This window comes from Prionailurus viverrinus, chromosome D3 (assembly GCF_022837055.1).
Source record: "Prionailurus viverrinus isolate Anna chromosome D3, UM_Priviv_1.0, whole genome shotgun sequence".
NCBI classification, from domain to species: Eukaryota; Metazoa; Chordata; class Mammalia; order Carnivora; family Felidae; genus Prionailurus; species Prionailurus viverrinus.
The window spans coordinates 16,506,721-16,532,216 of NC_062572.1; the positions used below are offsets into that span (position 1 = coordinate 16,506,721).

The window sequence follows — 25,496 nt, forward strand, 5'->3', positions numbered from 1 at the left end:
ATTCAAAAGATTTGGAAGTGCATTGGCGAAAAAACATATTTGCATATTCCCCATTCCCCTTTAAATTATTTGTTATCATGCATTCAGTCTATCCTAGTTGCTGAGTGTACAGAGATAAAAGGTACTAAAAATGTGTCTGCTTATGGAGCCCTTTGCAACACATTTTGCCCTCTGCGTCACTTTAGTGTTTACAAAACACCTGCATCCTTTAACCCCCAGCCACAGCAAAGAATAGACATTTTTAATGCCCATTTTTACAGATGAGGAAACTGAGACACTGTCCCCAAGACCACAGCCAGTGGTGATCCCTGGCCTCCTGACTCCTGTCCCCACACCTTTTCCCCTTACCACCCCAGGCTACTTGTCAGGAAACTAAAAAGAGGTCATTTGAAACAAATTGTAAGTAGATACTGTATGCCTTTTTAAAAAGTAGAAGGTGATTTCTGACTTTAAAATTGTAATTTCCCCACACCTTTCCCCTTCCACACACACGTGTCCCCTTCCTTCTGTTCTCTTCAGTCATTTCATCAGCTCCATTAGTTTTACTTTTTCTATCTGGCCAGGACCTTACGTCGACTGCTCGACAACTTCCAGTCCATTTAGGAAGTATGTTCCGCGAGGCTCCCAAACAAACCTGTGCATCTTTGCCACTGTATTGTGAATACTTGATTTATTAGTGAATACTTGAATAGCAGTGTAATAATTTGGAGTGGGAGCATACTTTTATGATAACAAAGGGTGAAATTGTGTCATACAGTTAGGGAATAAAATGGTAAAATTAAGGTGCTAATTGTGGAAGCCTCTATTGGGAATAAAAGGCAGAACAACGTTAGAAATAGAGAATGGCTGGTCACCTTCTCTCAGCTGGACAAGCAGAAGAGAGCTGAACATCAAGCTCTGACCATATTCTGCCATCAGCATGGGAGGTGGGCGATCCAACCCGAGAAAGTACCAGGGCACAGGAGGGAAGACAGAACAGGAGTTATCCAGTCCCCTTCCCTTAGGAAGTGGAACCCAGCTCTGACATCTGGGTGACTGAGGAAGCCAGCAAGTCTCCACAAAACCTTGAAATGAAGGTCTTCGTCTTTTGTCAGAGGAGGCCCAGTGAACCTCCTGGCATCTGACCAACGGAGCTGATTTGCAGATTGTCCTTGCTGAGTAGGGAGAACTCTGCAGTGAGGCCCCTGCCCTTCATGGACCCTATATATTAGGCTGGCCCTTAGGGAAGGTGTTAGTTAGATCAGTTAGATCACTCCAGTAGGATACCTTTTTTTCTATCCATTAGAAATTAAACTCTCAGTATACAGAATTGACACAACAGACCTAAGGAATCATTTAAATGTGGGGAGTGGCCTATACTTTGTATAGGACCTTAGGAGTTTTACAAGAGGTTTTCATTTACATCATCTCTGATTCTGCATCCTGACCACTTTAGAATCACCTGGGGAACACCGTGGATGCCAGGGCCCTCTCCAGAACATTTCAATCTGAATCGCCTAGTTTGGGGCTGCTTGTTAAAAGTGTCCCCCAACCCCCACCCCATGATTCTAGTGTGTAGTCAGAGGAGTGAGAACCCCCAAGAAAAATAACTTCCCTCTCTTCACCGGCTACAAAAACCTTATTAAGGTGTTCTTTATCCCACACAGTAGATGAGTTTCAGAAAAGTTAAGTAACGATTTTATCTCCTTGCAGGTAAAAGGCCCTCACTAAAAACAAAAATGTGGGGCTAGCAGCCTAACAAAAACAAAAAAAAGTCAGTTACTAGTGGTTTCATTTAAATAAGGAATTCTAGCCGTTTGAGGCATTCCTTTTTAAAATTCTGATGAACATATTGATGAGCGGCCTCTGCAGCTTAGCTCTCCTGCTCTGGGGTGTCTCGTGAATGATAAACACCAAGATTCTCTAGTGAGCAAATGTTCTCTAGAGTGCAGTCCGAGGCTGGAATGCAGAGGTCAGCAAGACTGGCCTTGTTTCCGGGGTTTTCTGGAAGGAAGGGTCCCCGCTGTGTGCCCCTTGGTCCGCACATTCTGGGGTGTCCAGGCTTCTCGTGGCGCCACCTGCTGGCAGATGCCCTGCCACTCTTGAGGCTGCAGCTGTCTCCGGCGCGCGGGGGGGGGGGGGGGCGGGGGGGGGGCGGGGGGGGGGCAGGCGTCCATGGCAACCGGTGCCACGCAAGGATTTCCGCTGTTTACCGCCAGCCAATGGCAACGGGCGTGACAGGGCTCCCTGAGACGTCTGAGACCTGAGACGCCGGCCCTCATTGGACGTCCTCAGCTCCTGGCCCCTCAGCCGCAGTGCGGTGGGCGGATCGGGGTGTTGCAAGCCTCTGGACCGGCTTTCCTGGGAAAGGCGGACGGGGCGCCATTCTGCAGCCATGAGGTGTCAGGGGAGGTGACTGGACGGGTAGATTTGTGGCCAGAGAGGAAGTGCTGGTCATGGCGGCGGCCCCGAGAGCTTTACCCCCACCTACCCTACCTCCCAACCACACTTCCCTTGGTGCAGCCCCTGTCCGAGACCCCAGCAAGGAGGCCTCTATAGGCAGGTCCTGTAGCTGTCGTTGGGACGGGCACCTGGGTCGCTGGCCCTGTGCATGGAGGCATTTTTGCATTGCCATTGGGAATGCAGAAGGTAGCAGTTGATAATGGGGGCTAAATAATTGTCCAGTTTGGCAGGTGGGCAACCGGTGTTCCTTGGCAGAAGCTGTTCAGTTAGTGTCTTATATTTTTTAGTCCCATTCCCCCAGCCCTGAAAAAATTTAATTTTGTTTTGCGTTGAACAACTATGATTTAAGAATGTTGGAAAAGGCAAACAGAGTAATATGTGAAACATATTAAACTATGAAAATACAAAATGCAAAAGTATGTAGGATCCCATCAATGATCATCCAGAGATAGCCAAGTAGACTTTTTTTTTTTTTTTGTATGACCTTTAAATACACACAGGCAGTTTTTCTTTTACAAAGCCAGTATCCTGTCAGACCTTGTCTTGTGCTTTTCTCCAACTCAGCAATACGTCGTATTTCCCCACTGTTTGAATATTCACTGTCGTGGTTGGTTGTGATGACTGTGTTCTACCATATAATTGTTCTGCCAACAATTGTTGGCAACTATGATTAGCTAGGCTGTAGTCACCACCACTATGTGGCTACTTTGGCACATGTGTGGCCTCTTTAGGACAGATCCCTTGGGCCGGGGGCATTGCTAGTGAAAAGGAGGGGCCAAGAGGACAAGGGCCTTATCTCTCATGGGGACTGGCCTTTTTGGGGAAGGATTAGCAACTTCATAGTACTGTGTGAGGCCTTTGATCTCCTCTGGGTTCCAGTCCTCCTCAGTATCCTCCTCTCAAAACTGCTCTTCATCCATGAGATGGGGAGGCAGGGGCTCCCTTCACCCACGGGTGGTCAAAACAGTTGAGAAAATGGATATGAACCCGTGCTGTGAACTTTCCAGCTTTCTGCAAGTAACATCCTGGTTACTGTCACAGCTCCTATTTGTTGCGAGTTTAAGGTCAGAGTCTGTCTGTCTCGTCCTGTGGACCCCAGGTGCCCACGTTCACCCTGGCTTGTCTGTTTTCAGGAAGAATGCTGTGGAGCTGGAACTTGCCAAGTGCAAGATGGACATGATGTCACTGAACAGCCAGTTGCTGGATGCCATTCAGCAGAAACTGAACCTCTCACAGCAGCTTGAGGCGTGGCAGGTAAAGAGCCCTGAGACCCTGGGGTGAGTGAAAACAGGGCTTGGGGGAAGGGGGGTGGGAGGGAGTCTTCAAACCCAAGCAGCGTGTGAGGAGAGTTTGTTACTAGAGGGTCCCGTGCATGTGGGTGAGTCTCCAGGGAGGAATGCCTGAGGATGCTTCCAGAGCGGTGGGGCAGGGGCTTCCTTCAGCTGGTCATCCCAGTTTTGTTTAAATTAGCTGGAAAGAAGTAGCTATTAACACAGAGGGCCCAGGAAACCCTATATGGTGGAACCGAAATTCACAACTGGATGTAGTTCGTCAGCTGCTGCCCTTCCTTTTCTCGAAGGCCAGCTTCATTTTCCCAGAGAGCGCTATCCTGGGGGAAAGGGGTCTTTGGGTCATCTCCAGGACCACCACGTTCAGAGTCCCGTCGGCCTGCTCTGCCCCAGCCCCAGCACAGCTCCCCTCTGGGCCAGGGCTGTCCTTGCTCTTTGTTAATGAGGTTCGAGTGGTACGATTTCAGGATATGGGTGTAGCCATTCGTGTTTCTCCCCCAAGAAATCCTCAGGAGGCCAGTAAAGAGCCCGCCACCCCCACCCCCGGCTGGGGAACGGGTTAGCAGTGACCATTCCCCCAAGGGCCCTGCGGGGCTGGCTGCAGGAGCACAGCCCCCTTCCCCAGAGACATGGTCCCTAACCCCTCAGCCTCTCGCTCACGAGCAGCTGGCCGTCCCCTGGCTTACAGCCCCTGTTCTTCTCTCTTCTCTCCCGGCTACAGTTTGCTTCCTCAGGGCTTTTTACTATCTGGCTCCTTTGGTTTCTGATCTAGTGGCCTTTCTCAGTTCCCGTATCAACAGCTTTAGTTGTACACCCCTCCTGCCTTTGAGGTGAGATCGACCCCCCCGTCCCACCCACCCCAACCCTGCTGCCATTGCAGTCCCGACCCTGCCGCCTTCCTGTGTGTGGCCCACCGTGTTGTGTGTGCCAGCGTCCGGCGTCATCTCATGCCATGTGCCATGCCGTCATTTGCAGCTCTCCTCCCATCACCGCATCCAGTGAACATGCAGCTCGTAGGCCAGGACCACCGGGCCGGCCCCTTTTTGACTGGCTAAGCCCTGGTTTCTTGGTGCTCCCTCCTCATAAATGGGCTGTTTTGCCCACACAAGTACTGGAAGGGGTGGAATTATAAGCGGTTCATGCATGCGTGTGTACGAAGTTCTAAAGGGATACATTTCGTGGGATTACAAAATATAAAAAATGCAATTTGCAATTGCCAGAAAAAGCATTGGCACTTCAAAGAGTTTCTGTTTGGAGGACCCTGTAACATTCCCAACGTACGTAACAGATTTTACTGAGCATGTCCTAAGTGCCGGGCACTGGGCCCAAGATTCGGCAGGGGGACCTCAGGCAGAGAGCATGCCCCCTATTTCTGTGAGGAGGAGAGGCGCTGGAAGAAGTTGAGTGTGAAGAAAGAGGAAAGTGGGAGAGCAGGACACGGACAAGGGTAGGGAGCAGGACGTCCACCCTTGCTGCCACCCGGGGCCGGGGTCAGGAAAGTCCCTTTGTTTCACACCGAAACCTGCAGAGAAGTTAGTGTCACACCACGTGGTGACAGCGTGGGTGTGAGTGCAGAAGGTGATGGACAAGGTGGGGGGGGGGGGGTGCACCAGCCCCGCTTCTGCCCGGGCCCTCACTGTCCCGTGCTCCGGCAGGACACGAGCCCGCTGACTCGCCCCGAGGCGTCCCGGAGCCCACTGGGTTTAGGAGTGAAGGGATCAGGCAAACGCTTGTTACGTTCCTGCTGATGTTCATTAGACAGGGCTGTTTGTTTCTAAGCCAGTAGTTTTCATACTTTGTCGGTGGCAGAATGCTTGGTCAAGTGGAATCTTGTGCAGGATCGGAATCTAATAACTAGAATGGAGAGAGGGTGGAGCTGCTCTGCCCAAAAGCCCCTGGGGGGCGGGGGCAGGGCGGGTAAAAGATGCTCTAGATGCTGTGCTGTAAGGCGGTCGAGGTGAGGGGGGCATTTTCTAGGCAACTTTACCAAACCGGGGAAGGGTGCTGCCCCAGTGAAGAAGCCAAAGATCTGGGCCTAAGCTGGAGCAGGGCGGGCAGTGAAGATAGTGATGCCCGCGGCCTGTGCCACACCTGTGCTGAGCCATGCCAGCAGAGGGCAGCCGCGTGGGGTCGCCAGTGGGGACGGCAGCACCTGGGAGCCTGTGTCCTTGCCGCGTGGGGCTGCCAGTGGCATCTAGGCACCAGTGGTGTGAGCTGGTGTAACCTGAAGGGGGCAAAGGGACAAGAGAAGCCCCCTGAGGCTGACCCTTTGGACTGGAGAGCTGGCGTGCGACATGATGCTAGGGCCTCTCAGGAGGGCCTCTCAGGAGGGGTGCCGGAGAGAGACACCCAGCCCCAAGGCCGCAGGAGGCAGGGCAGAGGAGGCCAGTCACAGGCAAGGCCTGGGTAGAGACAGGGAAGTAGCAGCTTGGGCCCGGGCCTGTCCTGCCCTGGGCTTGGAGTAGGGCCAGACCCGCGGTGGGGCCCGCCAAGCAGCCAAGGCCAGCAGGGAGACGCCCCAGGCCCTGAGGAGGCTGAGGGGTCAGTGGCTCCTGTGCATCCGGGCATCATGTCTACATTTGCTGTCTTCTTGGTCGAGGCGGCCTGGCTGTGGCCGTTCATTCATCTGGTCTCATCCCATCCTCCTCCTCATCATCTTGCATCCTTCAGACATTTGCTCCCTGTCCCCGCCCCTGCCCCCGCGGCACCAGGTCGGAGCCCTGCTCAGCCCCTTCGCTCTGCCCTCTGCAGGATGACATGCACAGGGTCATTGACCGGCAGCTGATGGACACGCGCCTGAAGGAGCGGAGCCGGCCTGCTGCCGCCCTCTCGGGGGCCCGGGGCGCGGGGCGCGGGGACGAGCCCAGCACCACCGAAGGCAAACGGCTCTTCTCGTTCTTCAGGAAAACTTAGGCTGGGAGGAGTCAGGCCAGCAAGGACAGGCGACTTTGGACTAGAGGTGACTGAAATGGGGTGCTTGCACGAGGGCTCCCCTGGGCCAGCTCGGCGGCCGCACTGCCCACCTACACCGGGGCCGAGTCGTCTGGGAGGGCCCACTCGGCCTCTGAAGGCTGCCCTCAGCAGAGGGACAGGCGGCAAGCCCTGTCCCCACTGCCAGGCCACACCCAGCCTGGGCTTCCCCCGGATCCGCTGTCGTTGAGCGGGGCTCAGGCTGTCTCCAGAGCGGGCCCTTGCTTGGGCTCTGCCACTCAGACCCAGTGGATCGCAGCCCACCCCACAGTGGCTCCCGAATCCAACCCCAGGCACTGCTGCGCCCCACCCCCCCCCAATTTTAGAATACGGGGAACAGAAGGAATGGAGGCTGTTCTCTGCATGCCTCAGGAGGCTGTCGTGGCCCCCAGCTGGCCTGAGCTGCGGGGGCCTGGTGCCTACAGGACACCGGGCCCATGGCTAAGCCTCCGTCTCTCCACCCCCCACTCCCCAGCCTCTGGCCCAGGGAGTAAAGGGGGAAGCGGCTCCTCACCCACGTGCATGCACCTCTGCCCAGAGCACCTCTGTGGCAGGAGGCCCAGCCTGCAGGGCCCGATGGCCGGGGGCTCTCCTCTCGCACTCGGCCTGGATGGGCCTCAGCAGGGCTTGGCTGATGCCATCCCGAGCTCAGGAGGAAGGGCCCTGCCCTGCTGGCCGCCACTGTTCTTCCTCCCTGGCCTCCAGGCCAGCCAGTGTTCTCATGGGCCCTCTGCAGGCTTTAGCCAATCCAGCCCTTTCCCCATCATGGGGCTAGAGCGAGGAGGGGGTCTCCTCTTCCGGGGGCCCCCTGCTCCCCTCACACACACAAGGTGTTGGCTCAGCCGAGCGAGTCCAGGCCACAATGGCCCCAGAGGGGTCTGCAGTCAGCCACCTCCACCTCAAGGGCAGCACTGGCACCACAGGGCATCTGCCTCCAGATACTGCCCGCCAGGCCTGCAGAAGGATGAATCCTGCAGCCTGCTGCTTCTGCTCCTTCCTCAGCAGCCATCCCACCTTCTCTGCTGAGGCCCTCACTCAGAGGCACCCCAGGCTGAGTCAGCCCGCAAGCTGCTTTACAAAGGATCATCTCCCTCCCGCACACGGGAAAAGCACAGCAGGGACGAGCGGAAAGAATGTACCTATAGATATGTACATACCACAGTGCTGTAATTTTGTATGTAGCAATCATGTAAATACATGTATGGATTTTATAATATACATATTCTATATAAATCTATAAAGGCATATTTTTAGAAAAACAGCGCACCACTGCTTCTTTTGAAAATAGTCTAAGAATAAAATGAATTTCTACAGAGCCTCCCGCCTCCATCATTGGGTACCTGGAGGGCTTGTCTGGGCGGAACGCAGCTCACATTTCAGAAGCGCCGCCAGCTGGCTGTGGTGGTAGAGGCACTAGTGAGTCCTTCACGCACAAGGGAGCTCACCTCCCATGTTGGCGTGACCGGTGGGTGGATCCGGCCAGGAAGGGGCATCCTGTCTGTGACAGCCCTGTGGGGACCGCCTCCACGCCAGCCCGGGGCCCGGGCGCTCCGCCAGCGCTACAGCTGCCCGGCTAAGGGCGGGCCCCGCCAGCACTGCTCCCCAAGCCTAGAGTGGGCCCTGCAGCTCGCCAGAAACCAAGCCAGAAAGAAATCACTGCTGCATCCTTCCAGGCACGTGGGGAATGAACACGGCACTTCCCGGGGCATCGTCCCACATGCACTTCCCACCTGTGCGTCACACCAGAGGAGCTGCTCAACCTGGACCAGCCTTTTGTGGAGAAAGCAAACTTGGCTTCTGAAAGCATCCCTGGGCTTCAAAAGGCACCTGTGCTGGACTCCGACCAGAACAAACAAGAGCTGGATCCAGAGGGCGGGAAGAAACCGGGCCCACCCAGAGCACAGCTGGAGGAGAGGAAATAGATCCTGGAAGAAAACTTGGCAGCTTGAACCTTTATTTTTAGTATTTTTTTAAAAAGCATAATTAGAAACTTTCAATACAGAAATAATCCTAGCAAACCATTTAAAAGTTTTGTTCGACAGGAATTTCACATCAGGTCCACCAGGACGTCGGTCTAGCCCTGTGAATCCCCCACCCCCACCCCCCATTCATGCGTGCAACACTCAGTGGGACAGGCACACCGTCGTCACCAAAATCACCCCACCACCTGGGTCTGGACAGCCAGTTGCCAGAGCCACGGTGCCTTCTTGCCTGGGCTGGAAACATCCAGGACCCCTTGCCCTTATTGCTTGAATCTGCAAGCACTGCCACACTGACGTCACGTGAGTGCTGCCCACCCTCCCCCACAGGACTGTGGTCATTCAGGGTGGCCACGCTGCACAGCACGGCTCCCCCAGGCCCAGGGCTCCCCCACCTCTGCAGGCGGCTCCAGCGAGGGCCTGGCCATGCAAGCACAGGCTTTTGGCAGTCTGGGGAAGTGGAGGGACAGGTCAGAAGAAACCCCCCGTTTTTATTGATTAAAAACCCATCGACAGTGTTAACATGGAAAATCTGCAGTGTGATGTGATTGTCCAGTCAGGGCTTTGCCTGGAAAATCGCCTAGGAAAGGAAATCCAACAAAACACATCATGGTGTTGAAATAAATTATTCCCAGGTTACGTGATCCTTTTAGGGGAAAGGTGAATGATGAAGTGTCCCACGAGGGACAGTAATCAAGTGCAGATGACCCTGGCTTTTTCCTCCAGGGAACCAGGATCAAAGCTGGCTGGCTCCCAGCCCCGGCTGCCATTCCTTCCCACCCGCTAAGAAATCTTCATGCTGCCTTTGTATTAAAACAGTTCTGTCACTGCTCCAAGGCTGCCTGCCGTCCACCTCCGAGGCGATGTCCCCACAGTCCAGCAGCCCCTGGTACCCACTCCTCAGATTCGAAGGTGCCTGGTGCCGCAACGGAGACCCAGGAAGTCGGTGGAAAGCCCTAGGCCGACAGACGGGGTGGGAGGTGCGGTCTCCTTTCCCATCAAGAACAGCCTGGGAGGCAAAGCTGCTCTGCCAGGAGCCAGCTTCAGCGCCAGGAAGCCATTCAGCTCTTCCAAAACCACCAGACCCGAAGCGCGGAGGCCACAATTTTTGCTGCTGTGCCAACCAAACCTCAGGAAGAGAAAGTGTGAGGAACTTAACCCATTTGATTTGCCTTCATTTTATCTGTAAAATAATGCTCCTCAGCACCTCTGCAAGCCCCATCCCTGCACAAACACACCCCTACCTTTCTGTTGGAACTGAAACAGGTTGGTAAAAATTAAAAGCCATGGCTCCCCTGGGTTTGTAATTCAGAGGCATCGAGAAGGCAGGACAAGAGACCTGGTGACCAAAAGGCAGGAGCAACTCTTTCTGCAAACCAAAAGGCTAGGCCTCTAATGGGAACCCCCAGGCCTACCTTGAGGCTGGGCTTTGCCCCAGCTGCCTGCCTGGATGGTTACGGGGGCGGGGTGGGGAGGGAAGGGAGCTGGCTTGGGAAGAGACTCGGCACAGGCCCCGGAAACAGGGGAGACCCTACGTGCCGGAGGCAGAAGCCAGTGGCCTGTAGGCGAGAACAAGTAACATGGAAGGCCCACTCCACCAGCCCAGGTTGGCAAAAGATGTGGCTAGATCTCAATCTTGTCTCCTCGGGAGGTGGCTGGCAGTAGATGGTATGGGGAGGGGAGGGGAGGGTCTATTGCAGCAGGCTGGCATTAAGGAGGCAAAAGCCAGAGCAGGACGAGGGTGATGCGGCTGGTTAAAGCAATATACATTATGTACAAACTCTGGTTAATCAGTCCGCTCAGCTGGCAGCGTCCTCTCCAGGCCCAGGTGCCTTGGCTGGTGGGGTGGGGGGTGGAGGGAGGGGCGGGGGGGGGGGGGGATAGGGGCACCAGAAGGGAAGGGCAGGTCGTCCAACACCTTCTTGGCACTCAAGAGGGGGAGGGGAGGAAGTGCCAATGGCGCCTCCCAATACAAAAACGTGGAGAGAATTCTTTAAATAACGGCACGAAACTGAGACTGTCCCCGAGGAGCCCTGCGGGCCTCGGGCCGGGGAGCGGCCGCAGCGCAGTCTCTGCAGTGGGCTGGGTGGGCTATTAGCAGCAGCGTTTCTTTCGTTTACTGTTCTTCGTGAGCTTCACCACGTCGTTCTGTTGTTGCTGCTGCTGTTTCGCTAAGTTGTCTTTCTTTGCTCGGAGGACCAGTTCTGTGATGCAGTTGAACATCTGTGAGGATGAAAGAGACAGGGTGGGCCTCACAGTCGGCGAGGAGGCCCTGTCACTGTGCCGCCTCTGCTGGCCAGCACGGCCACCTCCTGGGCCCAGCTTCCTATTTCTACTCGTGAGGTTGTTGTATATGTACGTCCTCAAATGCTTCCTAGGGTTTGCTAAAGGTCAAAAAGGAACATCAAAGCCCCATGAGCTGTGTCTTGGGGAAGTCAATCTCGGGGATTTTCCAGTCTTTCTTTTAAAAAAAGAGAAAGAACCTCTCCAGCTAGAATCTTCGGACACCTGTTCTGGTGACAGGCCAGATGGACCCAGAGCCTGCCCACTCTATGCCGTGTCACTGTACATCCCACCTAGAACCTTCCCCGGACCATCCCAAGATGTCCTTGTGGTGCCAGAACCCAGTGGAACCCCACCTGCCCGCCCGCAGTCCTCTCCTCCACACTGCCAGGAAAGGTACCAAGCACTTGTCATAATCTGCTTGTTACTCCTCAAAACCTAGGGGTGGGGGAGAACGACTCTCACCCCACCCTGACCTACAGGAGGGACAGGTGGAACCTGGACAGGTTACATCACTGCCCAAGGTCACGCAGAAAGGACCCCATACTATGATCCCAAACCCAACTTTGACACGCCTAGGCTCCCTGCCATTGTGCGGTCAGTGTCTGGGAAGCAGTGGGGATCCTGGCATCCCTGGGTCTCCAGACACACACTGTGGGGCGGGACTCACCCGAAGCTACGGGCATGCCTGGCCTGCGCTTGTGGCTAAAGGTCCCACTTTTCTTTTTTTTTTTTTTTCAATGTTTATTTATTTTTGGGACAGAGAGAGACAGAGCATGAACGGGCAAGGGGCAGAGAGAGAGGGAGACACAGAATCGGAAACAGGCTCCAGGCTCTGAGCCATCAGCCCAGAGCCCGACACGGGGCTCGAACTCACGGACCACGAGATCGTGACCTGGCTGAAGTCGGACGCTTAACCGACTGCGCCACCCAGGCGCCCCAAGGTCCCACTTTTCTAACACAGACTCCCAACCACTCTCCAGCAGGCCTAGCAGAAGCGAAGCTGCCTCTGGCCGGAGGCTCAGCTGCTCTGCGGGGGATGTGCATCCCTGGGAGCCTCTGGGGGGGCTCGCAGCAGGTGCCAACCTGAACTCTGGAGGCCACAGGAAAACAATTGGGTGTCTGCCGGGAGGCCGAGGCCCTAAGGAAAGCCTTGAGAACAGGAAGAGGTACCAGTGGTGGGGCCGGGGAGGGCAGCGAGGCAGACGACTGAATGGGAACCATGCATGGCTGGGGTGTGGGACTGGTCTTGGCCTCTTACAAGTTGGGGGATATTCCTCAATTTGGAACCTCAGCTTCCTATATAAAATGTGGAAGTAACTTACGTCTGAGGCCTGTTGAGATATGAGCTAACACCACCTGTAAAGGGCCTAGCATAACGCATGCAGCAGGCACACAGTAGGGTACCAACAAACGGCAGTTACTATGATGTTTTCTGTCAGCCACCTGGGACTCTGGGCAGGCTAGAAGCAGAGAGAGGAGGGCTGTGGCGGGACAGAGTTGGGCCCCACTCCCTCCCCCGTTGCCGCCCCGGCCCAGGCCTTACCTCTTCCACATTGACGTTCTCCTTAGCGCTGGTCTCAAACAACTGGATCCCCATCTGCCCTGCGAATTTGTAGGCATCTTCTGTTTCCACCACCTTCCGCTCAGGGTCGTCGTTCTTATTCCCCACTTCAAGGCAAAGCAAAGTCAGCCCGGCCCTGCAGGGCTCCCTGCCGCCCTCCATGCCCCCCGCCCAGGGGGTCCAGCCTCACCTAATATCCGGCACACGTCATCACAGTTTTGGTTGATTTCATGAAGCCACCGCTTGACGTTGACAAAGGACTCAGCACTGGTGACATCATAAACCACGATGACCCCGTGGGTCCCCCGATAATACCTGTAGGATCAGGATCTGTGTCAGAGCTTCAGCCTAGACCAGAACAGTCTCTTCACTAAGACCCGCCCGCCCACACCTGGACAGTGGCCAGGGAAATGGTGATGGACAAATGCTTTCCTGTAAGACCCCCAGCATCTGCCTTCCATCTGACCTCAGCTGACATCCTGGAACCGTGCCCCAACCGGGACACTCTGCAACACCGGTCCTCCCGCTTGTCCCCAAGGCACCAGTGAGTAGGGAGTGGCCCCGAGGTGGCCAATCAAGTTGTTTGACTCTGCCACCAGCCTGAAACTTCTTTGAAGTTCTTGTTTTATGTTTAAAATGCAAGTAATCTTTGTGTTTGATATCATATCCTCACCATCCTTGTTTTAGCATTCAAAGATTTTCTCTCCTCAAACCTTAGGTGCCATTCCAAGAAGACACAATTTGTGAAGCCAACATCTCATTCACTCCTCTGGGGGCAGGTGGACCCCTCCCTTCCGCCACTTTGGGCTCATCCCTGCCGGTGGCAGAGAGAGCATGGAAACAAGGTATCTGGGCACAGCTGGGAAGAGGGTGTCCCGGACGTGCCACCATCCAAATGTGCAGACCCCACGGCCTGAGGTCAGCCAGGTCTGAAAGGCAGGCGGACATAAACATTCCCCTCCAGACAGAGCGACCCCATTCATTTACACGGGTCGGATGGACGGAGGACGTTGACCCCATGCGACTCCAGGCCTTATCCGGGCTGAGCACTTGGCCAGGCTGTGGGAGAACAGCTCCTCCCGCACCACAGCCTTAGGAGGGAGCTGGCCACAGTGCGGGTGCAGCCACGTTCTCGCTACCCGCTCGCCGGCACTCTGACCACCTCTTCACTTTCTAGGCCCTGTCACAGGACAGAGGCTACCCTGGCTCCATCTCTGAAAGGCCGCGGGACCCCGGGAAGGTTACTGCATGCACCTCAGTGTGCCTGTTTCCTCAACTATGAAATGGACATATCAGTACTCCCTCTTGAGATGGTATGAGGAATAAAGAAGATACTTTGTGTTTTCACAAGGGCTGGTTGACAGTCAACGGCCAGGGGATGGTGCCTCTTTACCATCATTACTATTCCTTCGGTGACAAGCTGGGACCCCTCAAACAGATGGAAGAAAACCACGGGAACAGCACGCAAGGCAGCAGTGAAGGCAGCTTTCCCGAGCCACGAGCAGAGGCAGGCCGTGCCGTGCTCTGGGGTCCAGCCCAGCTCATGTCCCCTGCCCCATCTCTCCACCCCTGCCCTGGGAGCCCAGCCAGGCGGACAGGCAAGCCGTGCAGGTGCCACGCCCTCAGACCAGCTCTCAGCAGCCACTGCTGGGAGCATCACCCGACTGGGCAGGAGTGCACACCGGGACCAGGGCGACAGACAACTGTCCCCTGCCAGCAGAGGTAGTGCGAGCAGGGGAACACGTTTCCGAGCGCTCTGTGCTGGACTACTGAAGATGCCAAAAAATGCTGAAAGGGGCTTTATCGGAGAGCGAGAAACTAGTCTGAGGATGAGCTCTGACAAGGCGGGCACCAGTGTTTCTGGGCCTCCTGTCATCACTGCCACTGATAAAAAAAAAAAAAAAAAAAAAGCACGCCCGCCCCCACCACCTCCATTCAGCTCTGTGGCCGGCACAGCACCCAGCACTCTGCATCCACCGCTCTATTCATCTTCGCAGCAACCTGGTAGGACAAACAGGAGGGTCGCCATTTTACCAATGAAGACGTGTGGCTGAGTGGAGTGACCTACTGAAGTCACAGTGTCTGGGTCTGACTCCCAGTCCAAGGCCACAGGTACCAGAGGGGCTTCCCTTCCTGGTCACCTCACCGTCCCTCCCCAACCTGCGCCCCAGTCGCGCCTCACAGGTTGGCAGACCCTCACTGCCAAGACAGAAGAAACGATGACAACAGGGCTCCTCGCCAGGCGGACAGGATGCAGTTTTAGTTTCTCTTTTCATGCCCTGACTCCGAAAAGGTCACGGCCCCAGTTCCTGAGAACAACTCCTGAACTCTTCCAAGACTCCTCCCTTCTTCACCTGCCACCCTCACCCTCATCAGGTCTTTCTGTGGCCCCTCGGCATGGCCTGCGGCACAGAGGAGGGGACCACACGATGGAGCTTCCCCAGCTTCCCCAGACGGGCAAGGCGGCCAGCAGGGGCTGAGCCGGTGCCCACCGGCCACCACCATGCAGCGCCGCCCCCTTCTCGAGCACCCCAAAACACACACACACACTGCCCCTGGGCAGCTGGGCAGCTCCAGCGTCCCCAACAGCTCACCCTCTTCCCACCGCACCCTGGAGGGAGCTGACCTCACGGAGGTCGGGGGCTCCTCTGCACCCCAGCCCACTGCCCTGCCCGAAGCCCTTCTCATGGCTACGGGCCCAGGATTATCAGTCACCCCGAGTTTCCTGAGTGGAGACACCAGATCATCTGCCTCAGCCCCAGTCCCTCGGGGTGGGAGCCGGCAGAGTACAGGGCCGCGGACTGAACGAGAAGGCGAGAGCTTTGGCATCAAATGGACCTCAATTTAACTCCTGACTAACCAACCAAACTAAATTACTTTACCCTCTCTGGGCCTCAGCTTTCTTGTCCATAAAATGGACATAATCACAGGACCCTTTATTCGAGATTAAGTGAAATGGACTAGGTAAAATCCCAGCTCAGAGTAAAAACATGTGGGGTCAGTGCGCAGGCCTCCTGACCCACAAAAGAAGTCTCGTGCAGGTCTGGACGGACGCTTGGGCTGCCCGTGACGTCCATTCTACCCCAAGGAGCCTTGACCCTGGCTGCCCTCCTTAAGGTCTTGCTGGCAGTTGCTACAACACATGGGGACTCAGGCAGCTCACTAGCAAGTAGTCAGAGAGCTGTACTGGGCAGCCCCAGAACCGGGGACCCGTGGGGTCTGGGGAGTCACAGGCCATGGCACAAAGGTGCTCAACCACGGCTGACCCAGGGACAGAAGCCCCTCCTGCTCAGGGTCTGCTCGGGCTCCAGCACCTCAAACCAGGACCACCCACCCACTGGCATAGCCCCCTCTCCCTGCCTAGCCAGCACCCCTGAGAGTCCCCCAACACTCCCTCCCCACTGGAACCTCTGGGGGGAGACAAAGGAGAGGCCTACCAAAGAAGCGATACCACACGCCGGACACGCGCTCCTACTCTGCACAAACCACAGCATGGAGCTCAGGCTCTGTGCTTGCTGAGGGCGGGACCCTCTCAGAAGTTCCCTCATCCGTAAAATGGGGAAGATAATGGCACCGACTACAGAAAGCTCAACGGGATCATCCATGTGAAGCCCAAGCACAGAGGACGTGGCACACAGGATGCAGCATTAAAGCAAATTCTAAGGCAAGACCCTCTGGAAAACTGAAGCACAGAGAGTTTAGGCAACTTGCCCAAGGTCACACAGTAGAACAGAAATATAAATTCTGAACTGTCTTCAAAGCCCTGCTCCTTCCTGGAACCTTTTCTACTAACAGCCCGAGAACCAAGACCCCCTTTATAGGACCCCTGCTGTCTGGCGCTCCAGCTGGGTTCCCCTCGTGTTCACAGCTAAGGACTACAGCAGCAGCAAAGACAGGCAATCCACTGGGGGAGCCAGGTTCCCAGTAATGGCTTTGGGGAGGCAGAGGAGAGGCCTCACAACGGCCTCCTCTGTACCAGTGCCCTTCCAGACTTCTCAATGGAGAGAAGCCTCCTCGAAGAAGTCAAACAGGTGACAGGAGCCTGCACAGCAACCCAGCCTGTCACAGCTGGCACCTAACAAGAGTAACTCATTAAGCATCTGACCACCTAGGAAGCCAGCATCGCTGTTATCCCATTTTCCATACAAAGGAACTGAAAGCCAGAGGGTAAGCTGACCAGCTGGTCTCTCCTGCCAGCCCCAGAGCCAGGGCCCAAAGCCACTGGCAGCAGCCGTACCTCATTCCCCACCACCCCCCCAACCAAACGCCAGCAACTGCAGCCAGTCCGGAACCCCCTCTGGACAGCTCAAGGGCCCATCTCAGGGACATCTCTATGACTTGGGACACCTGACACTGCATCTGAGTGTAGGTGGCGAAGAGTCGGAAGGGGACTGGGCCGGCCTGACTCACGTGGAGGTGATGGTGCGGAAGCGTTCCTGCCCGGCCGTGTCCCAGATCTGCAGCTTCACTTTCTCCCCATTGATCTCCACAGTCCGAATCTTGAAATCCACTCCGATTGTGGTGATGTAGCTGCCTGCACACACACGCACATTAGCAAGGCCCACAGGGTGCCCGTCAGACGTGTCTTCACCTGCACGGGTGACTCTGGCCTCCGCAATCCCTCCCTACTCACTCTTTGTGCCCAGCACTTTTGCGGCCCCAGGGACACAGCCCTGAACAAGAAGAAATTCAAGGTCTGGGGGTGCCTGGGTGGCTCAGTCAATTAAGCATCCGACTAGATTTCAGCTCAGGTCATGATCTTACGGTTGGTGAGATCAAGCCCTGTGTCGGGCTCTGGGCAGACAGCACAGAGTCAGCTTGGGATTCTCTCTCTGCCCCTTCCCTGCTTGCCCTCTCTCTCAAAATAAATTAATAAACTTACAAAACAAAAAAAACAAAAACACCAAGGTCCACATCCAGATGGAGCCCTCAGTGGAGGTGAGGGCAAGAGACAGGATACAACAAAACAAAGTGATAAGGAAGGCAATTTCAACAGTGATGAGCACCACAAAGGAAGTAAAACCGGGAGGAGACGGGAGGAGACAGGCTCCTTTCGTTAGAGGGGCTGGCGCGGACATGTTAGCAGTGGCCTGAGAGTGGAGGAGCACCCAGGACACACTCCGGGTTTTTTTTCTGTGCCGCTCCAAATGCTGTAAATGACCCACAACATTGACTTCCTAACACACAAGTCATGACCTGTGTTTTGGAAAACACTGCTCTAGGCAAAGGAGATAATCACAAAAATAGCAACAGCAAGGGGGGAGAGGGTGTCACATGAGGTCAAGCACGTGGTGGGACGCAGGTAGGGGGACGCGAGGCCAGATCTCAGGGCTTTTGTGCCATTTTCGCAAGCTTGGACTTTCTCTTGTGTGTGGCAGGGAGGCACTGAAGGGTTTGAATCAGAGCATGAACCACATTGTAAATAGTTCTCTTTGGGCATCTGCGTGAAAGACTGAGTTGAAGAAAAAATCTAGCCAACGTCACATTCCCATCCAGGATGATGAAGAGCACACATTCACACTCCACTTGGGGCTTCCTGTGTAACGCAGTGCTGCAGACAAGACGCACACACACACAGACCTGACAATATGGGGTGTGACAAGTGTATAGGAGGGGTCAAAGTGCAGGGTGGGGTAGAAATCAAGGAAGGCTTTGGAGAGGTAGTCACACTTAGGCCTGGCTTGAAACAACAGGTACAATTTCCAAGGTTGAGAGAAGCTGCGGGGGGAGTTACGGCGGGGGGGGGGGGGGGGGGGGGGGGGGGGGAGGGGGGAAGGGGGGCGGGGAAGGGGGCGGGCAGTGCTCCCAGCACCTAGTGGGCAGAGAGCCCAGGGATGCTGCTTGACATCCTTATGCACAGGACAGCACCTCCCACAAGGAACCACAGGGCCCCAAGATGAATGGTGCCCATGTGGGGAAACGCTGGTAGAAACTGCCCACATGAGAAGGCTGCTGAGGCTTTCAAACACGGGAAAGACCCTGCCAGAGCCACGATGGACTGAGCCATCGGGTATGGGGTGGGCAAAAGCTGCTGTAACACTTTAGACAAAACAACAACGGTCTCAGCTAGGACACTGGTGGTGGAAATAGGAGAGAGACTGGATAGGAGACGAGAGCTGAAAGGGCCTGGGGGGTGGAGCACGAGGCACACAGGAGCAAGAGAGGTGCTCCCAGACATGAGCAAGGGCCCGGCAGTTACCGCTCTGGAACAGAAAATACAGCGACAACCAACCACTGCTACTTCTTGAGTGTTACTTAGTCCAGGCACCAGGACTCGTGACGTCTCGCCATAACCCTCTGTGGGAGGAACGACGAGCAGTCCCATTTTACAGATGAGCGGAGACTCGGTCACACAGGAAGACGGCCCTAGCCATCATCACAGCACCAGTGGTGCTGAAGGGCTGCTGTCTGGAGAAACCCACCTCTCCACCAGGAGGGAAGTGTCAGCCATGTAATCACTTCCTAACTGTAGCTCGGCACCCAGCCACAGCGTATGGATTCTCAACAACAGAGTCACATTCAGTCCTTGATCAGAGAGACCAAGCTGAAGCCTCTGCAATGAACCTGACGTATTCAACAAACAAAAACATGTCCAACCTCACCAGTGATCAGGAAAATACAAATTTAAACGATAACACTTTTTGCCTCTTGGCAAAAAGTCAGAATTGACAAGGGGCACTTTTGACCCCTTCAGGGGTACCGTCACTTAGCACTCCTTTGAAAGACAAGTTGGCAGTTTTCAATGCATATACCCCCTGACCTAGTCACTCCACTTCTATACAAGGATAAACACACAGTGCATCCCAGCCAATGCATCACTTAAAATAGAAGCAGCCAGAAGGCACGCACATATCGAGAGCGCTGCTGATGAATGATGAACCAGAGGTCTGCTAGAGATGGGGAAGGATGGTCCTGGATATGCTGAAGGGAAGGCCGGTTGCTGACCCACCACATGTGGAGTTAAAAAAAAGAAAAAAGTCCGAAAGACACACACCATGCTGGACAGAGGCTACCAGGGTACCAGAGCAGGGGCACGGGAAGGGATAGCTTTCATTCTTCACCTCACTATTTGAAATTTTACACAGGCACGTGCTAACTCATAGTATTTAACTTTTTTTACTTTCTTAAATGTTGGGGCACAGAAAGTCTCTGGGTAGAAAAGGGATAGGCCTACAAAAGGATTTTTTGGACAAAACAGACTGGAAAAGGAATCTCAAACCCAATATACCCAGCAGCACCCCAGGGGCACACTCACCTGAGAAAGTGTTGTCTGCAAAACGTAACAGTAAACTGCTCTTGCCCACACCTGCAAGAGAGAACGCAGGAGATGAGAGGGGGCACGGGTCCCTCCCTCTAACCCAGTCAGTCCTTCAGGGAGATGGCACCCAAGTGCTAGGGGTGCCTGCTTGGGTGGCTCTGTCAGTTAAGTGTCCAACTCCATGATCTCGGCTCAGGTCATGATCTCAGTTCGTGGGATCAAGCCCCAGGTCGGGCTCTGCGCTGACAGCGTGGAGCCTCCTTGGGATTCTCTCCCTCCTTCTCTGCCCTTCCTCCACTTGAGCCTGTGTGGGTTCTCTCAAATAAATAAACTTTAAAAAAAAAAAAAAAAAAAAAAAAAAAGGAGCAGTTCAACAGACCCATCTCCCACCACAATCCTGCTTTTATCTCCCAAACCGGCCACACACCAAGAACATCTCTCCCACCCAATCTCTGACCTTTTCCTCTGTGCTGGTGTGAGATAAGCTGTCCCAAATCCCCTGGGGAGAGATGAGAAAGGGGCTCATGCCCAGGCCCTGTGCTGATGAAACCCAGAGGAAGACACCAGAGAACAAAAATAAAGCAGGGAGAAGGTTAGCCAAATGACACTAGCCCCAAAGTCTGTCTAAAACACGGTCCCTAGAAAAGCGTACAGTGTGTGGGGCTTCAGTCTGTGGACAGCATGAGCCAAGGAATTCTCGGGCTAGAAGGGACCTTTGAGATCATCAGGGCCATTTTGCAGGTGAGAAAACGGAGGCCTAGACAACACAAACCAACTACCAGCCATCTTCCCCCTGAGGTCACTGCCAGCTGCATGGATGGGGCAGGAGTATCTGCCTTCCAGCTGTCAGCCCAACAGCCCACGTGTGCTCAGACCATTTCACTTATCGTGGCATCCCTGGCATCCTTGTTCAGAGAACAAGCAGAATGCCATAAGCATGGCTTCCCTTTCCTTCAGCACACAGCAGCTTTAGCCCGGGCATCTGCTTTGTCTCCCCGTGTCCCATCCCCTACCCCTGCCACCCCTAAGGCCAACTGGGTGAAGCGACCACAGAAGGAAAGAATCCATACACAGAGTTCCATGTCCAGTGGGCACTTTGATGCTCCTGTAATTCCCACTGTGTCTCTTCAAGTCAGGTACCTGAGGCTCTGGGCAGCTAAGCAGCTGGCCTTCAGGGCCTCTGCAGGGAAGCGGGGGGCTGAGCTGTGAATCCAGGAGGATCGCCTCCAGGGCTCTACAGCTCCTTCCAATACATACTGCAAGGGGAGTCTTCCTGAGTCTCTTTCAGGAAGTGGAAATAAAAAGATCCCAAAGGGGTTCGTGCATCTCACTCTTAGATTTGTAGCAGCAGCACTCCCAATGACAGACATGAGGCGATCTTAAACTAGGGTCTCAGGAGCCCCCAAACTAAGTGCAAATTTGTGGGGAGGAGCCCACAGCATTCATCAGAGACTGCCTCCGCCCCCATCCCCTGCTGTTTCTCTAAAGCTAACCAACCCCAGACATCCTCTCTGGTATCTCTTCTGGGGACTTCTTCAATGAAGAAGTGAGTTGTCCAGGGATACCCAGAAGAAGTTGTTTCATGGAGCAAACCTGGGCCTTGCCTTCCCAAAGACAGGCCGGGGCTGCGGCTCTGAGCAGGCGGGTGCTACACCCACCGTACCTGCTGCCCTGTGCCTGCAGCGCTCTCGCTCAGAGCCACTTCCTCATTGCTGCCTCTGCGAGGCTTCCTGCCGAACCCAAGGAGAGCCCGAGTCCTGGGCTGGGTCCCTCACGGCGCTCTGCCCAGCGCCAACACCCCATCAGCCCTGCCGGCTCCCTGGCTTCCTCCTGGAGCCCTCTGGTCCGCTTACTCAGCTAAAATCTGTGTCTAGGCCACTAGCCGTGAGTTCCTCTAGGAAGGAGATCTTGCCTCCCTCACCCTGGACATTTACAGAGCTGGAAGCTGGGCCCAGCACTTAGTAGACACCAACAAAGCACTGTTTAATGAATTTAGGACTAAACAAATGGCAATCGCACTGACAGCTATGCCATCTAATGCTGTGACTGCAGCATTCACAGATGCCGAAGCAATGTTTTTCAAACTTTTGGCGGGGGGTGGGGGGGGAGGGGCAGCAGAATCCTTTTTCAAACTTGAATTTTATGTGACTCCCGGATACCTACAACAGGGAAGGAGGAGGTTCTCTCTGTAAGAAGCAATGGAGCAGCAACATACCCTCCAGCTTGGCCTCTGTGAGTCCCCTTCACTCACCCCTATGCTCTGCAGAGCTGCTGAAAACCACCAGGCTGCAGAAAGACCACTACAGTCACCACAGTAACTGCTGCTTTGGGCCTGACACCAACCTCCGGCATTGCTCTTCCCTTTGAAAGGATGGGAAATCCACCCTGAGAAATGACATCTCCTAAATACCCCCAGAAGAAGCCTCATTGGGAAAACACACTACTTCCATTCATCCCACAGCACTGGCTTGAGAGAGGTAGTGACCAGTCTACCTTCACAGCTGAAGTCAAGGGCTTCCCAAGGGCCATACCCAGCATGAAACCCAACCAGCCCAGCCCCATCACCTTCTACACTGCAAAGAGCACAGGCCCCCGCACTCAATGCCTCCTGGAAGCCAGGAGACAGATTTATTCGACAAACACCAGAGAGGCCCCTCTCAGTCATCACTGCTCTCCCCTGCTCTCTGCCTCTTGGCCTCCGCAGACGCTCTGGTCCTCAAAAAGCCCCCATAAAAGTCCCGCCTTCAGCCCCACTCTGTCTCAGCTTTAGTTCTGGACTGTTGGAAACCCTTACACCTTCGAGTAACGCATTCACAACTTTAACCCTGGCTCAGCCACCGACTCACTGTACAACCTGACAAGTCACTTCCTCTCTCTGAGCCTCAGCTCAGAGCGCCTCTATAAAGTAAAAGGCTTTAACCAGTTCTCTGACAGCCACTCCAGTGTCCAGAGTCTAAGAATAAGGATGGCTGCCCCCAACGATCATGTGAAATGCTGTTACATATCAGACGTGATGTCAGAAGAGCCTAAGAGAAAGCGTAGACCCTTAGCCATAAAGAGCTGCAAACTATGAGCAAATGTATTCCAGAAGTGTGTACGATGTAGCAGAGTGGGAAGAATTCTAGATTTATAAGGAAAGAAACGAACATTCATCGAGGGCCCTCGTTTGCCAGGCCTGACACCAGCTGCTCACGTACAGCACCAACGTGCATCGACCCCAGCTTTGCCTGTGACGGGCAGTGTGACTTCGGGCAAGTCAGCTCCTCTGAGCCTTAGTTTCCTTATGTGACAGATCACACAGGCAGCGGGTGAGAACCAGATGAGCGTCTGTGACATCATTTGATAAACCTTCAAGAAGCCTCCACATAAGGAGCCAGTCCAGGGCAGTGCCCGACGTCCAGTTCCTCGCTCAGGTGCCAAGCTCAGTCGGAACTTCCATGGCTACCATCTCCCAGGCTCATAAGCGTCCGGCTTTGACTCCTGTACACAACGTAGTTCTACAAGCTCAGACTGAACTAGGAGCCAGCATGTAACTTAGGGAGTCTTCTCCCACACTTGACTTCTGAGTGAAAAATCAATACCCCAGCCAAAACGGACTGTGAGAAAGGGGGGCAGAACCATCCCCCGGGTTTTACAGAGAAAAGCCAACAAGCCGCATCTTCTTGCTGAGTTTATGCTTTTCATTTTTGGATATCAACACACAAGCCCTAGATGTCTTGCAGAGGGATAGGGACCCCTGACCACAGTAGGCTTACTTTAATTCCAAAAGGGAGAGAAAATCACCCTAGTATCAGTCCCTGGGAACCAAGGCCGGGGCTGAAATCAAATCCTGCTAAGGCTTAAGCCTTGGGACCCTGAGGAATGCCAGAGGCTATCTCCAAGAGTGAGTCTATGCAGCTTGTCTGGTTTTCTTTTATTCAAACCACAATGAATCCATCCTCCACCCATCTAACTCCTTCCTTGACCACAGCTACTCTGTGTCTCCCTTCTTGGCTCCTAACTTTTCCCCCTTACCTCTCCCTTCCACCAGTCACCACAGAAACCTCAACCGTCTTTCACCAGATCCAAACCACCAACCACATCCCAATCTAGCTTCACAGTGAGACCAAAACTCACTCACTTCCATGGCCCAGTGTCACCCAACACTCCTCCCAGGGTCTTACAATTCCTTTGATTGGTCCCCTCTTTCCTGAAAAATCCATGGGCTCCACCACCAACCTGGCATCTGCCTATAACTCCCTTGCCCACACTCAACTCAGGTCTGGTCTATAAACTTGGCCTGTTTCCAAACCTCCTTCCCCATCATAAAATCCCAGCACCTCAGCTATGCTCCCATAAACCTCCCAAGGCCTGCCTCCCTGACCTCTTGGTCACCCCATAAACCTGCTTACCTGCCACACTCCAAACACCTCTAAAACCCTCCACCCTTTCCCAGAAACCAACCTATCTTTTACAAGGATACTTAACATTCATTCATTCATTCATTCATTCAACAAATGTGTATCAGGCGCCTACTGGGTGCAAAGCACTGCACCAGACCCTGGAGAAGGGGCAGTGCACCGAGCTAGGAGCTCTCCAAGAGTGTATGTATGGTCAAAGCCCTTTTGTAATATTGGCTGACCCACCTCCAATATCCATCTAGTAGACAAGTATGTAAAAGCAAACACGCGCTGAGCACTCACTACCTACCAGGCACTGTCCCCAACACTATGTGTGCATTATCTCACTGAATACTCCAGTCAGCCCTGTGAGGCAGATCCTACTATTACTCCATTTTACAGATAGGGAAACAGAACCATACAGACAAAATAACTCAACAGGAATGTGCCAGGCCCAGTGCGAGGTAATCCCAAAAGGTAAGTCCTGGGGATATCCCCATTTTTCAGAGGAAGAAACTGAGGCTTACAAAGAGCACTAACAATCACATCAATAGCTACCATCTACCTAGAGCTGACTTTACACCGGGTTGGGCTCTAAGCTCTTTGCCAGCTTTATCTCATCAAATACTCATACCACCCCAGCGAGGCAAGTCCCCACTTCACGGATGAGGGAACTGAGGCTCTGAAAGGCGAAACAACTTGCCCAAGGTCACAGAGTGAGGAAGCTGGGAGTCCCAGAACTCGAACCCGGGTCTCTCCAAGTCCAGACATCGCGCGACTTGACCAAGGTCACACGTGAGACAGGGGCAGGCGCGGCAAGGGGATCCGGCGCCCCAGCCCCGACCCCAGCGCGCCCCGCGCGCCCGGCCCCTCCGGTCCGCAGCCCGGTGCCCCAACCTCACCTCCAGGCCGCCCGCAGCCCCTCGGCGCGCCCCTGGGGCCAGCGGCCGCCGGGCAGCCCCGCCCCGCGCGGGCCGGCACCTCCCCGCCCGCCTGCCCGCCCGCCCCGAGGCCCCCGTGGGCCGCGCCCGGCAGGGCCCACGCCACCTCCGGCCGCCGCGGCCCTCACCGCTGTCGCCGATGATGAGCAGCTTGAAGAGGTGGTCGTAGTCCCGGGCCATGGCGGGCGGGGGAGGAGCGCGCGGGCGGGCGGGGTCGGTGCTGGCCTCGCGATCCGCAGCTCCCTCCGGGCTGCTTCAGCAGCGGCGGATCCACTTCCCGAACAAACAGCCGGAACTGACAGAAACACCTCCCTCCGCTCCCCCTCCTCCTCCTCCTCCTCCTCTTCAGCAGCCGCCGCCGCTGCCGCCGCCTCCCTTCTTCCCGCCCCGC

General features: G+C 54.9%; 2 protein-coding genes across 5 annotated transcripts in view; one reads left to right on the top strand and one right to left on the bottom strand.

Moving 5' to 3' along the window:
• BICDL1 (BICD family like cargo adaptor 1) overlaps positions 1-8,016 on the top strand; it is a 105,289-nt gene extending 97,273 nt beyond the window's left edge. For 2 of the 3 annotated variants that reach the window (XM_047827679.1, XM_047827681.1), the window contains 2 exons: positions 3,576-3,696; positions 6,483-8,016. In XM_047827679.1, coding sequence (XP_047683635.1) covers positions 3,576-3,696; positions 6,483-6,644 — 283 coding nt within the window. In that variant the 3' untranslated portion in view covers positions 6,645-8,016. Of the gene's footprint in view, positions 1-3,575; positions 3,720-6,482 lie in introns of all 3 variants that reach the window. The other variant, XM_047827680.1, reaches the window with a different exon arrangement.
• A 1,135-nt stretch (positions 8,017-9,151) lies between these two features.
• On the bottom strand, positions 9,152-25,451 carry RAB35 (RAB35, member RAS oncogene family). Of its 2 annotated transcripts, XM_047827682.1 has the most exons (6): positions 25,234-25,440; positions 19,783-19,833; positions 16,938-17,061; positions 12,718-12,842; positions 12,510-12,634; positions 9,152-10,903 (listed from the first exon to the last, which is right to left on the bottom strand). In XM_047827682.1, the coding sequence occupies exons 1-6, from the start codon at positions 25,283-25,285 to the stop codon at positions 10,775-10,777; spliced, it is 606 nt and encodes a 201-aa protein (XP_047683638.1). In that variant the 5' UTR covers positions 25,286-25,440; the 3' UTR covers positions 9,152-10,774. The 2 variants fall into 2 exon arrangements, with proteins under 2 accessions (XP_047683638.1, XP_047683639.1); XM_047827683.1 differs by lacking the exon at positions 12,510-12,634 and having other exon boundaries at positions 10,797-10,903; positions 25,234-25,451.
• Positions 25,452-25,496: the final 45 nt, after the last annotated feature.